This window comes from Phoenix dactylifera, unplaced genomic scaffold, assembly GCF_009389715.1.
Source record: "Phoenix dactylifera cultivar Barhee BC4 unplaced genomic scaffold, palm_55x_up_171113_PBpolish2nd_filt_p 000121F, whole genome shotgun sequence".
NCBI classification, from domain to species: Eukaryota; Viridiplantae; Streptophyta; class Magnoliopsida; order Arecales; family Arecaceae; genus Phoenix; species Phoenix dactylifera.
In genome coordinates this window covers 1,311,818-1,325,428 of record NW_024067689.1, presented here as the reverse complement: position 1 = coordinate 1,325,428, position 13,611 = coordinate 1,311,818, and the positions used below count along the sequence as shown (strand labels likewise).

Below are 13,611 nucleotides of genomic sequence, written 5' to 3'. Positions count from 1 at the left end.
CAGTGGGGCATCGAGGTGGAGCATGATAATTAACCGGCAATTGGTGTAGACGAGGGAGTCGTCTTTAGGTCACCCAAGTTCAGGATCCCGCAGCCACGCTCCGTTGATGGTGTGCCCTCATACGTCTCCTAGAGCTCCGCTAGGTGGCGCTGGAGGAGGCGAGGGTGGAGAGGAGTCCGAGAAGACGGCGGCAAACGAGGGCGGAGGTGAGGAGGGAGGAGAGACGATGGAGTGGGTCACCGAAAGGTGGAGGCGAGGGCGAAGATGGGGCGGAGGAAGGCATCGGAGGACGGCTAAGGCTAGGTTAGAAAGGGTTGGCGTGTCCAATCTTTACTGGGCTAATGTGGTAGACCAGGTCTACCTAATAATTTCTCGGGGCACCGACGCAGAGTCCATCTCAGGCGACTCCATTAAACCAAGCGGTGTACATGTTTGACACGCATTGCCTGCAAGCCTTGGTTCTTGACAGCCACTGGTATTATCTTCGAACACTGCATCTATTAATTCCTCTTCAGTTCTCTGTCGGGCGTGGAATAAGTCAAGCAGAGGAGCGCACCTACCTTCATCGACCTCATTAACATACTCTGACTCCCTCTCCTCGTTGCTCCTTCCCCTCTTCCTCCTCTTTAACCAAATCAATTCGCAACAAGCTAGAAGTGTTGTAAAAAAAATTCGGGGAACCTTGACTACTACAGATTCGTTTGTCCTGACCGACACAGCTCAGTCAAGTGGAGACTCTTCACAGTAACAACGCCGGTCTTCCCCTTGACTCCCTCTCCCAAATAAACATCCGATTATAACTAAGTTTTTACCCAGCATTTTATAATCTTTCAAACTTCCTTCTCGTGTTCCCTGTACACCACAGTATTTACCATCGGGATTTATTCCAGTCAACATCACCGTCTGGCCGTCTGGGTCATATATTATGAGATGAGCTTTCATCTCATTAACATTTGATAGCAAATAAATCAACAAGCCGCGTCCAGTCTCACTGAATTTCTGATCCATAAACAGACTTGTGTGCTTGAAAAATACAAAACAATTGAAGTATCAACCGTGTGAATTAAACTCCGTTACTAAAAACAGTGAAGGCTGAACTCCCCCCATCCCTGGTCCGTTTCACATTAATGTCCCAACGTTGAAGCATAACCAACCATTGAAGAAGAGGGGCCGAGGGAATTAGGCGGCAAAGGAAAAGCTAAAGCCTCGTCACCACCACCCAACCCTGCACACTTCTTTCTTCCTCATCGATGGATACCAAAACTATGGCGGAAAAGAAGCAGGCGAAGCTCCTCGCGGGCGTGGCACCCCCCCCGGTCAATCCAATCAGCAGCAACGAAGAAGGCGGCGCCACCACCGGCTGGCGATCTGTCCGATATCTTCCCAAGCGCCGGTTCGCGGTCTGGGGCTGCGGCCTCACCGTCGCCGTCCTCGGCATCGTCGTCCTTACCCTGTCCCTCACCGTGTTCAAGGTCGAAGAACCCACCCTCACCATGAACTCCATCAGCTTGACGAGCTTTGACGTCGATATTTTTACGGCCGACAGACCCATGTCGCTGAACGCGACGCTTACCGCCGACATCTCGATAAAGAACCCGAACGCGGCGGTGTTCAGGTTCAGTAACAGCACCACCGTGTTCTACTACCATGGGGAGACCGTCGGGGTGGCGTACGCGCCGAGCGGCAGGGTTTCAGCCCACCGGACGGCGAGGATGAACGTGACGGTGGACGTGCTCGTCGACCGGGCGGTGACGCAGATTAACGAGACGTTGAGCCTGCTAAGGGGCCGGGAGCTGATCCTTACGAGCTTCACGGAGTTAAATGGGAGTGTGGACGTGATAGGGATTAACAAACGGGACATATACGTGATGACCAACTGTAGCATGAAATTGGAGGTGTCTCCCTTCTCGCAGAAGATCATTAACACGGTCTGTCTGGCTAGCGTCAACTGAAGGAAGACGGTTTGGGATCTATGCCTCATAGATTTCTAAGTTTTTCTCTTCCCTACTTGTGTGCCGTTGTAGGAGATTTGTGCGTACAAATTATGTTTTGGTAATGCTATATCTATACATTTATATATATTTATATATATATATATATATTTATATATTCTTAAATGCAAGGGAAGGCCGAAGCCCAGCATTTATTAATAAAGAAATAAGTAATATGAAGAAGTCTCAAATATATGATGTTGAGGAAGAAAAAAAGATCAAAGTATCAAACAGCAAACAAGTTTTTAAAACTCTCTCTCTGCAGCATTCAGGTCCTTAGAAGAATATAAGGCAAGAATTTCCGTTCCCACGCCAGGGTTAAGATTCTTTTGAAATACCCAATTGGAGAAGCCTGCTTCCAGAGATAGATCCTTCAATTTCTATCCTTCCAACGGAGAACTCAAAGTTCCAGTCTTTTTTGAGTTCTTTCTTTACTTTTGCTTCCTTCCAGTCCGTCCCTAGAGCTAGAGTGATGGAATTGTATGTATTTGCGCTGGTTCTGGGAGAATTTTGTTGATTACTAACTTGTTTGTTGTTCCATCAAATAAGTAAATAACTTAGGCCTTTTTGCTTTTGCTTTTATTTTCTGCTTTTGCCTTCAGATTCAGAAAACAAAAAAATGAACAACAATGAGCGACACCGAAGATGAAACCTTATCTTATTTTGAAGTTATTGATGAAATCTTTAGAGCTTTTAGAAATAAAAAATTTGTTGCCTTTAAAAATAAGAAAATAAAAAAATATATATGTCCGCATGAATGCTATCGTCAGCGTCAATTTTTATATAATATTTTATTGATTTAAGAGAGAAGGTGGGAACAGTCTGATATCAGCTCCAACGATCAGCTACTTAAAGAATCGTGCCCCTGACGCACTGTGTGCTGTTCTGTACATGGGGTTTTACATAGCGGTCGATGCTGAGACTCGTTTGGTTTGATTCGTGGGAAAAAAATATAATTGATTAAAATTTTTAAAAATAAAAAATAGCATTTTTTATAGAAATAAATTTTTTATATTTTATAAAAAATAAAAACTTACTATGTAGCTTTTTTTTATCAATTGAAAATTAAATTTTTTTCCTTAAAACTACACTTAGGTCATCGATAAATTTTTTTCTTTATCAAAAATATAATAAATATTTTATGTAACTTTTCTGAAAAAATAAATGTCCAACCAAATATATGTCATTCTGCAATATACAACTCCTTAATAGTAAACCAAATATACCAAAACTATGTTTTTAAATATTATATTTTGAAAAATCAGCTTCTCAAAAAATAATATTTTAATTAAAAAAAAAATCTTTCGACGAACCAAACAAATACTGGATGTGATCCAGAGGCAGTCACAACATTACCGTTGATGTGAAGCTGAACTAAGTTCTCTAACTTTGAATTCATCTCCCTCGGGGCTGGAACTAGCAATAGGATAAAACCCAAATAAGAGATTAAATGGGTGTTATCTATGTTTTCTTTATTTCTTTCTAAAAAGTGATATTTTGGCAAACATTCCAACTGCGCAAATATCCATACAATTCTTCTCTATATCAATCAATGCTGACATCTTCAGAATTGCATTCTATTTGGTTGCTGTAACTAGGCATCCGAACTCAATTCAGGTCAGGGAGACCCAAAGTGGAACTGACTAGTTCCTGATATAGGCTAAATTAGGAAGAAATGGCCTGAGGTGAGTTTGGTGCAAGAGGAGCCGAAATCACTTGAGTGAAGTCCTCCTGCTCGACGGTACCGAAATACCTACATATTGCATCTCATATCCTGTACCAACTTCACCATTGGAAGGACTAAAAACCACTAATCCTACCTATCAACAAAAGAAGAAATCAAGGATATTCTTGAAGTAATTGCAAAATGGACAGCTTGTATATCAGTACAATGTAATTGTGATAATTACTATTTACCAAGAAAACTTCATTTGTCTCGTATTAGCCTGAAGTTTCTCCTTTTTCCGGAAAAAAAATATCTCATAGAAGGTCATGCAAATATAGAACAGAGGAGGATAGGAGCAAACTATCTCCATTTTATCTGGCTACTTTTCTAACTTAACCTAGATGTACAGTTAGTGGTCATGTACCATATAAAAGAGGATGAAACTACAAGGCACTTGAGGTTATTGGTTGTATTAATTCCTTCAGGATGTAGAACTTCGTCACCGAAATTTTTCGGATTACACAATACACAGATGCAGTGTAATGGTGCATGGACAAGCAAAAAAGCATAATTACTTTAGCTCCAAACCTAATGAGTTTGCTCTGCACCCTGAATTGGGAAAGTAAACTGAGATACTATAGAAAAAGCCTTGAGAGAAGAAAAATTTTGAAAGGGGTTTCGCCTGCAGACGAGAGGGAAAGGAATGGTCAAGAAACTTTAATCTTTGGCTTTTGGCATTCTTTTGCTTCGCATGACCATGCCACGCAATGCACAGAACCACACTGTTTTCTTGGTCATGTAAAACCTACCTATATGCTAGAATTTGCCCCTTGTGTTTGTCCCTTTACTTGGCAGCATAGGCCTAGGCCGTTGTTTCTCCATGTCCCATTAAATCATTTGTTCATGAGCCTTATCCATTTCGATTAAATCAAAACCCAATCATATATCAATTCATGTTCGATGTCCGGTAGGCAAAAGTCAACAAGTCAAAATACTTTGCCCCTTTGTCCTTGGGGCAACATTAGTCCTTTCCTTTTCTATGTCATCAATGACCATTGGTAAGGAAGGCATGCATTCATGAACCTTGAGCATACGAAGCAGATCAGAATAAAATTTTCCATGTCGCATGCGCAAGTGCTAGATCCTGATTGAAAGACTCCCATAGATTTACCTCTTTTAAATGAGTGCAGCCTTGGATTCATATCCATAAGAGAGATTTCTTCTGCAGTTGCAGGGAATAAGCTCAATATTGCTGAAAAGATAAAGTAATAATTAGGTGCATTGCCAGAAATATATTCAAAGATTAAGGTAAGAATATACGGCCCTTCTCTTATGAATTGATCCCAACCAACTCTATCAGTTAGTTTAGCATACAATCTACCATATTTTTATAGTTGCATAGATATCCTGCACATGAAGCATTGGTGTGCTTGCCGCCTATAGTGCTTCCCTGCTAGCTATAGCCATGGAGATTAACGATGCAAGGTCTGAGTTGTGGTGTGTTTTGCACCGCAGAAGAGCTATATACTCTTGATCGTGGTCGCGTTAGCCGATCGCAATGATGGACAGCACTCCGTTAACAAAAAATGATGCATCGTGTATGGTATGCAATCCGATATGACCCGCCATATTCTATTTAATAGCTATCTATTTTTATGATCAGATAACATAGCATTTATAAAAAAATTGTATAGCTCTCTACAATGCAAAATATCGAAAGATCTGAACCATTTTTTTTCCAATCAGCGACTTCCCCTTTCCTTTCCTATTTACACACTTTTTCAGTTACTCTGGTCACACTTGATCAAGCCTTACTAAATGCAATAGTAGAATACATACTGTAAATGCGTTCGTCTATCTTCGAATACCATGAGCACCTCCTTGCGTCGCCACCCGTCAAAATGTCTCCTGCCGCCTCTCCACTCGAGTACAGAAATTCCACTCCCATGCCCTAGAGCCGTGACACCTATTAAAAAGTGACTGTCAAATGTCATGCATTCATTCTGCGAGCAATAAACATCTAAATGACAAGCGAAGTACATTATTAGGCCCATAAAAACATTAGGTGGGTGCAAAAAAATGTCAATAATTACCATGACGTATAAAGTAGTTAGTTTTGATTTGTCAAAGATAAACATATACAGTTTAAAGAAGATGTCATAGTTCCGTAGCAATGTTGAATTGCACTATTGTCATACTCCTAGGTTATACTTACTAATAAGAAACAAGACATCACCTCATCCACCTGCCATGATACATCAGCCAGGTGGTTAACCTAATTCCACGTATGAAAAAAAAGCACCGTTTCACAATTGATGAGTTGACTAATTGCAACTGTATACATTAACATTATGATGACAGAAATACTGGATATTTCGATTTGGAGCCAGGCTGACCTTTTTGACCTCGGATATAAACTAAAGTGAACGACTTCGACCCCAGCCAAAAAAAACAATCAGCACGTATTGACAAGAACTGACAGTCCTAAAAACCGACAGCCCTGACAGTTTACAGTCATGGCAGCACCATGCTCTGCGTTAGACCTACACTGCACACCACCCATGTAGACTGACTTCGATGTCGCATTCATACTACCGCCCGTTACCTGACTATCAGTGCACGCCACGCTAGCCCAAATAACGACAAATCCAACCCTCTTGTATGAAGAGGCAGTCCGAGAGACCTCAAGTACGCATGCAATATTACTCAGAGTCATCCTCTGCTGAAATCCTATTCCTTCCACATTGTCTGCTCGTTATTATGATTTAGGTATCGGAAGATCTCCGCCGAAAACTCTCTAATTTTTTTATAGGCCACTAGTGGAGATCAGTATCCGGAAACGTCAACCAGCCTGCTCAAAATGCCTCCAACCAATCTCAAGATTGACCGAGCCGCGCTCGGACTTCAGTCTGGATTCGGCAACAACACATTGAATATGTGAAACTTCTATAAGTTGGCTGGCCAGGAATAACCTGTGATATGTTCTCCTCTGCTTCAAAAGAAATAGAGAATCTGCTTCAAGATTAACACCAACAAAACTCCATCATCACCATGCTTGCTACATTGGTGCTATAGTAGTCAAAAAAATACATAATGACGGCCTAGCAAAGACCAGTGGAGTGCTGGTTCGGTCCCAGAATCATAAGTAGCATCAACCTCACTGCCGGAGATTTTTTCCAAAATGGCTACCGTTTGATTGATCAGCATCATATCCCTTCTTTAGATCGAAACCCAGTTATCTCCAAATACCAATTCCTGGAAATACATCGTGTCTGAGAGATCATGGCATTCTAATCAACTCGATAACAAAACTTTTAACCCCACTTCCCGAATAAGCATTGGTATGATATTTGATTTACCGAAGGTGGGAGCCATATCCACTGCTGCTCCGAGCCAATAACATCATTAGATCCACTGTGGCCTTGGAGTGGCCGCAGCCAGAATCCAATCCATCCCTTGGTAGAAAGCGAAGGACTTAGAATCCCTTGTTCACAGTAGATCTCACGCGAGAGGACGGTAACCCGAGAAGCAAAGGAAAGCATCCGATTCGCAGCTACCGCTGACCGCGGATTCAAAGTGGACCCTGCTGCCCCCCGACACGTATCGCACTCTTTTACCGATATATAACATATCCGGTACGACTGTATGACGGGATCTAGAAAGCGCTTAGCTTTGCAACGACTCAGTGTGCGAGATGACAGATAGAAGGCTGCTGCCCCCGACACGTATCGCACTCTATTACCGATATATAACATATCGTACCATATCCGGTACGACTGTATGACGGGCTCCAGAAGTGCTTAGCTTTGCAGTGACTCAGTGAGTGAGTTGACAGATAGAAGGCTTAAGAGAGAGAGAGAGAGAGGGGGGGTTGGTGCAATCTGCTTTAACTTTTTGGCGGTCTTCCACCCTTTCCTTCGTCAAGGCTTTTACTGTTTTGGTCCTTGTCTCTACTTTCTCTTCTTCTCCACAGCTCAAAAGAGAGGCATTTCGGGTTGCGGACGACCTAAAACCGAACATATTGGGAGAGAGAGAGCATGTCCAGGTTGCGCCAGTCTCAAATAAGATAATCAAAAAGAGAAGACATCATTTCCAATGTCCAAAGAATCATTCAGATCTTTGTCTTCTTCCTTCTCACCATCATATCATAACGTGACTTCCCTTGCTCCACTTCAGCTTTATAGCAGACACATATAGCCAAAATAATTAAGAAAAATAAAAGCTTGAGAGAAGGAGAGATATCGGGACGGAAAAGAGAACAAGCAAACAACTATTGACAAAGCTAGGATTGGTCTAATTACAAGTCGTACATCCTGCACTTTTCTTTTGTAAAGCACAAAATAGACAAAAAAAAAAGAAAGAAAAGAAAGAGACACAGCAACTTCACAGGGTACTAAAAAGAGCTCTTTTGCCACGCTTCTACGCCAAAGACGAACTCAAAGGAGCCCTAGGCAATTCCTTTTTTTTCCCTTTTTCGTTTTTCCATCTCCCTTTCTACCTCCTCCGTTCTACCAAAAATTCGAAGAGGAAGTAAAAGTCAACCGGCGTTGCCCAAGCCTTCCAGCGACCTCCCGTCCCCCGGATCGCTCCTCGACCGGACCAACGGCGGCTCAGACTCTGTAACCAATTCTTTTTTTTTTGGGAAAAAAACAGATCAGAAGAAATATATGACTATATAACTAGTGGATACCGCTGGTGAACGTATGCGAATCAATACCTTTGTCGGCAATATACGAACGCTTACAGTGGGCGATGGCGCTCTGAATCCCGTCTTGCAGCTCGAGAAGGGAATCGTCCCGCCGCCGCCGTGGCGGTGACCGGACCGCGGCCACTGCCGACGAGGCCGACCGGCTCTTTCTCAAACGACTAGCAACCACTCTTAGCCCCTCCGGAATATTCCCCCCTTGCAGCTTCTGATTCTTAAACGTGCCTCCTGCCGCCGTCGCCACCGATCCTCTTTCTCCATCGGCCTCGGCGGCGCTCACCTTCACGGCGCTACTGGAGCTAAGCGGCCCGGAGAACCGGAGCTTCTCGCCGTAGCGCTTCGAAACCCTAACGTAGAACGGCTTGATCTTCTTGAGGTACTTCTGAACCACGTCCTTGGTTACTCTCTTCTCCTCCGACGCCGGCGAGCCGTCGTCGGCGTGGAATTTCGCCGACCGGCTGCTGCTGGAGCTCTTGGAGCTGTTGTCCCGTGTGAAGAGCGACATGATCGGCACCTCCTCCACCTTGAATTTGATAAAAAACTTGCGCTGGTGCCGCTTCGCGAATGCCGCCGTCGGCGCCGGAGAGGCGACATTGGGCTCCGCCGGCGAGGATTTGGTCTTCTTGAGCCTGAACGCAAAGACCCGGAGCTTGGTGGCGGAGCGAAGGAGGAAAGCCCGGAATTGGGGCTTGGAGCTGGGCACGGAGGGCTCCACAGGAAGAAGACGCCCTTTGAAGAAGATATCGTCGGAGGGTGAGAAAGAAAGGCCACGATCGGGCCGAAAGCTGCCGCCTTTATAACTTTCCTGCGATGGCATGGCGAAATTGAGCTCTTTCTCGTCCTCTTCTGACTCAGATTCCGAAGCGGAGTAGTCTTTGTAGTCTTTCCCTCCTCTCGCCTCATCTTCGACGGGAACAGTGAACTCGAGGTCGATGAAAGAGCCATCTTCCTCCGTCTCGCCGCCGTCGTCGTCCGACCCGGCTGAGGAGCGGAGGATGGCGGTGGCGATGGTGGTGGTGGCTCGGGAGGGAGCACCGGAAGCCGAGGGCGGCGCTCCGCCACCGCCCTTCCAGTTCCTCAACAAGCTAAAGAGTTCCATAGTCGAGAGAATTAGTACAGCTGAGAGCAGAGCTAGTTTAGCTCTACGTCGCTGGCTCTCGTTCTCTCTCTAAAGCCTTTCCGGATGGAGGAAGGCATTTTAAGAAGGATTTTGGGTGGCAAAATAAAATAAAAAAAAAAGTAAGAAAAAAAAGTGAGCTCTGTGGGGCCAAGTTTGGGTGCGACTCAGAAGTCTCGTCACTGATTTGATTGGAGGACACAAAGTGGGGCCCTTGCTTAAGTCAGTGGTCGTAAGAATGGAAAAATATGCTATGCGAGAATCCATGCAACAGTTCTATGCGTTATCGACGATCGGCCTTCCAGTTATGTCCTTTCTGGAAATTGGACGGTGGTGATCTGAGGGAAGATGGATATGTTCGCATAGGAATTCCGTCACAATTCTTTTTGGCTTCGTCTGAGTTGTTGGGGTGCGGTTTGCTGGGTTATGTTCTTTTTTGGCGTCTGGGATACGCACGCGGAGGGGGGGGGGATCACGTAGCGGCAATCGGGCGTTAAAATGGAACGGGATTTTGTACGGTGGATGATGAGATCACGGATTAGGAGCAGATAAATCATCGTGATCGTACGCTTGCGATGCAAGTATGGTTAGTCACCGTCTGATCCGTGTGCCATCAGTAAAGGTAAAGGTGGAAGGATTCTGAGAGCGTGGGGTGGGGGTGCGGAGAAGCTTCACACAAGCGGACTAAAGGGGTCTTTTTTTTTCGAGAAACAGACCGTGGATGGTGATGTCTTCAGCTTTGTTTGATGAATGGGATGGATGAGGAATGGTGTAACTTCTCGTACATCCGCCGGTTCTCATCTGATTTTAAGATTCTGGAGGTAGATATCAGGGAAATATAATTAAAATTATTATAAAATTTGTGAAAATAAGACTTAGTTTCTATTGAGGAGTGCAGCTTCTCTCAAGTACCCATTAAATGCTTTCATGCTCGTAATCGATATAAATCGTTTCCACACCTTTGAATTTAGTGGGATGCATGGTAAGAGGTCCATTTCAACCAATCGACAAAAGAGGCCTTCCTTTTTTTCTTTTTTGCATAGCTATGAATTCGACACAAGCTGGTTGAAAATTCAACAATCCAAAAGGTAATCTGATCCATACTCACAATCATATTGCACTTCAAAATCAAAATCAATATTGCCTTCCTTTATTTTATTTTTTAATATATATATATTAAAATTTTTTAATATAAAAAAGACTTTTTTATTATATTTAAGAGTTTTAGGATATTTTTTAAAAAAATATCTCAATTTTCAAATAGAAATTAAATTTTTTTCATGAAATATAAAAATTTTATTTTTATAAAAAACTATTTTAAAAAAAAATAATCAAACATGAGGTGTTTTTTTTTAATTGACCACAACGAAACGGCTCCGAGCAACGTGAGCGACTTTTCTGAACTCACGGGCTGGGGGATTTATTTTGGCCGTACGCTTTGTAAGTTAATATATCAGATTGGACCGTAGACTTGGCTGCTGCACCAATCCGAATCCCTCTCGCAACTGGATCATTTTGGCGACCAGACAGCCATAAAAAAATCCAACTGGTCCTTCTATCTTTACCCTCCAAATAAAAGACTAAGCCTTGGAAATCATAGACTCATATTAACCGGTATCAGCCCACACGATAGTCTTTGATATCACGCTCCCTTGTTTATCTGAATTCAATATCTTAATGAAGTACTGATGATTCTTATCATTTACTCAATGTTGGGAAGGTCTGAAACCCCCCCCCCTGAAAATTTGAGCATTCATAGGTGCAGGTGACGTAGCTCCAACCCAAGTCCCAGTAACTTTTCAGTAGCTCTCTCTGCTATAATTTGACTAAAAGGTGACGTAGAATAGGTTTCCCCCAGTAGGTAATAGGCCAAAGGGATCGATCATGAGGTCCGCTGCTGTAGCCTGGTAGGTCTATTTTCGTCCAAGACAAGACACTAGGCTTCAGAATGGAGGAGTTCAAAAAGTGTTATGATTAGATTTGGAGGATTTTGTTAAGTGCTTCCTCTCTGCAACCATTCCTAGCTTGAAATCCTAATCAAAACCAGCCGTTTTCTGAGGAAGTTTCACGGCAGCAACAGAGGGTCCGACAGGCTGACACCTACTGTCTCAGGAGAGACCAAGCAGAGCTCAGGCCACCGACCCACTTTAAGTTTGATGGATTGGACCATTCGAAAGCAGAACAGTAAGTGGGTTAGGTAGGATCAGACCAACAAAGAATCTGGAGAATAGGTCTACATTTGGGTAGTAGGATCCACCTCAGGGTCTAGTAATGGACCCACTCCTCTAAGGCTCGAGTTTGGTTGGGCCAAGTTCTGGAGAAAGTGGAGCAGGCTCAACTTGGCCTGACTCAATACTGTGAGAACAGGGTCAGAATTTGAACTTAAGAAGTCAAAAAACAAGGTATGGTCCAGTTCGCATCTGAGTGCGAGCTGCACCAGATGCTGGGGAGACAGCTCCCTGTCGACTAATATGTCCGAAAGTCGGCATAGATAGAGGGGTGGGGCTTCAGAATGGGGTTTTGGTTGGAGTTGAGGACTGGGACCATGGATTCATTGCCCAGAGTTCAAATTGGATACTTAGTCTTTAACTCGAGCTGTTTCCAGTTAGGCTTCTTTTCCCCAGCAGGATTGTGTTCCCAAGTGATGTACATGTACCATCCCCCCTAAGCTTTGCCAATGTTTTCAAATGATTGTACTTCAATTTCCACTTCGGGAACTTTCCAAACTTTTAAATTCCTCATGTGCTACTTCGGGATTTTCATTGCACTTGTTATTTTTCATGTCCGATGCTTATTTTTGGAGAAGTTATTGGTTGGAGCAGATCTCCTAGCTCAGCTGTCGATTAGTCTAACCGCAAGCTAATAGTCACAAAGACATATAAAAGAGAAATGAAAAAAAAAAAAAAAAAAGATGGACCTGATCTAACTAAAAATTTCACCATTAAAAGCTGCAGAGATGGCAAAATAGAATTAAATGTGAGGACCCTCCCACCACCGCCACCACCTAACAAAAAAAAAAAAAAAAAGGATGCGTTACAATGTTAGAATAAGGAAAAGGTATTTGTTTGAGTTTATGAAATTTTCATTTGGCCAAATAATTGGATTGAGAAGGGACAAAAGGGGTATTTCTCACGTCAACCCCCTCATCTTTGGTGACCTGAGATTTGGACAGGTTGCTACCTTGCATCTATAATAATAAGGTCAGTTACCATATAGCATGAAGTCTTCGCATTAATTCTGCATATCCAATTCTTTTCATATATCATAAACCAACATAAATTATCTGAATGCGGCCCTCCAACATATTATGTCAGCATATCCAATCTCTGTTCTACAGGACAAATTTTTGAGGTCCTATCTGCATGGTTTTCTACGGCATCCATGGTTAACAGCACTAGAGAAAAAAAAAAAAAAGAGTGAAGAGAAGGAAACAACGGAAGGAGAAATCCAAGAGAGCTTGAGAAACACTAGAACTTCAAGGAAAATATATTCTGAAGCAGCAGGTTCTTGATGGGTCACTTCTTCCTTCTATTCCTTTCTCTTACACTTTCTTTCACTGATACGGTCTTATTACGTGGAAACATCAAGACAGGACCTAAACATCCCAACCAGAGCAAGGAGAAACTTCGTTAACAGGCAGCAGGGGCACTTGAATTGCAAATCACGGATGCCAATTTACTCCACAAGGTCACGACAATTGGCAAAAAGCATATACACACGCAATGATTAACGTCTTACTTTTCCAAGATGGCATCATCCGGCTGGACGCAGTCAATGTGGTGAGGCCCCCTGCAGGCCTAAAGGTTTCGGCCGCAGAGGATTCGGCTCAGACACTACGCATGACTGCGACCTTGACGAAAAGATCCGTCACATCCGTGTCCCATCATCTTCCTTCTGACATGAAGCCCGAATAAGCATCATGGCTTTTTGGAGAACTTGGGACGCATCATGAACCCACCGATGCTCGGTTGCTTTAAGGCTGAGTTCGGTTGTGGAACGATGATGTGGAGAAGCATGGAGAAAAGGGCTCGCAACGCTGCTGGATTTCTAGAATCAGAAACAGAGTACAAAAAACAGGTGACTCACGCCGTGCTTTCAACCGTGTTTTCTCATTAATAATGGGGGCTGAAAA

General features: G+C 43.4%; 2 protein-coding genes across 2 annotated transcripts; one reads left to right on the top strand and one right to left on the bottom strand.

Moving 5' to 3' along the window:
• Positions 1 to 1,168: 1,168 nt before the first annotated feature.
• On the top strand, positions 1,169 to 2,087 carry LOC103722246. Its single transcript, XM_008812720.4, has one exon. It carries the CDS (start codon positions 1,251 to 1,253, stop codon positions 1,950 to 1,952), a length of 702 nt encoding a protein of 233 aa, XP_008810942.3. The 5' UTR covers positions 1,169 to 1,250; the 3' UTR covers positions 1,953 to 2,087.
• A 5,819-nt stretch (positions 2,088 to 7,906) lies between these two features.
• LOC103722245 (probable membrane-associated kinase regulator 2) lies at positions 7,907 to 9,569 on the bottom strand. The gene is made up of 2 exons (XM_008812718.4): positions 8,375 to 9,569; positions 7,907 to 8,286 (listed from the first exon to the last, which is right to left on the bottom strand). Exons 1-2 carry the CDS (start codon positions 9,459 to 9,461, stop codon positions 8,195 to 8,197), a joined length of 1,179 nt encoding a protein of 392 aa, XP_008810940.2. The 5' UTR covers positions 9,462 to 9,569; the 3' UTR covers positions 7,907 to 8,194.
• Positions 9,570 to 13,611: the final 4,042 nt, after the last annotated feature.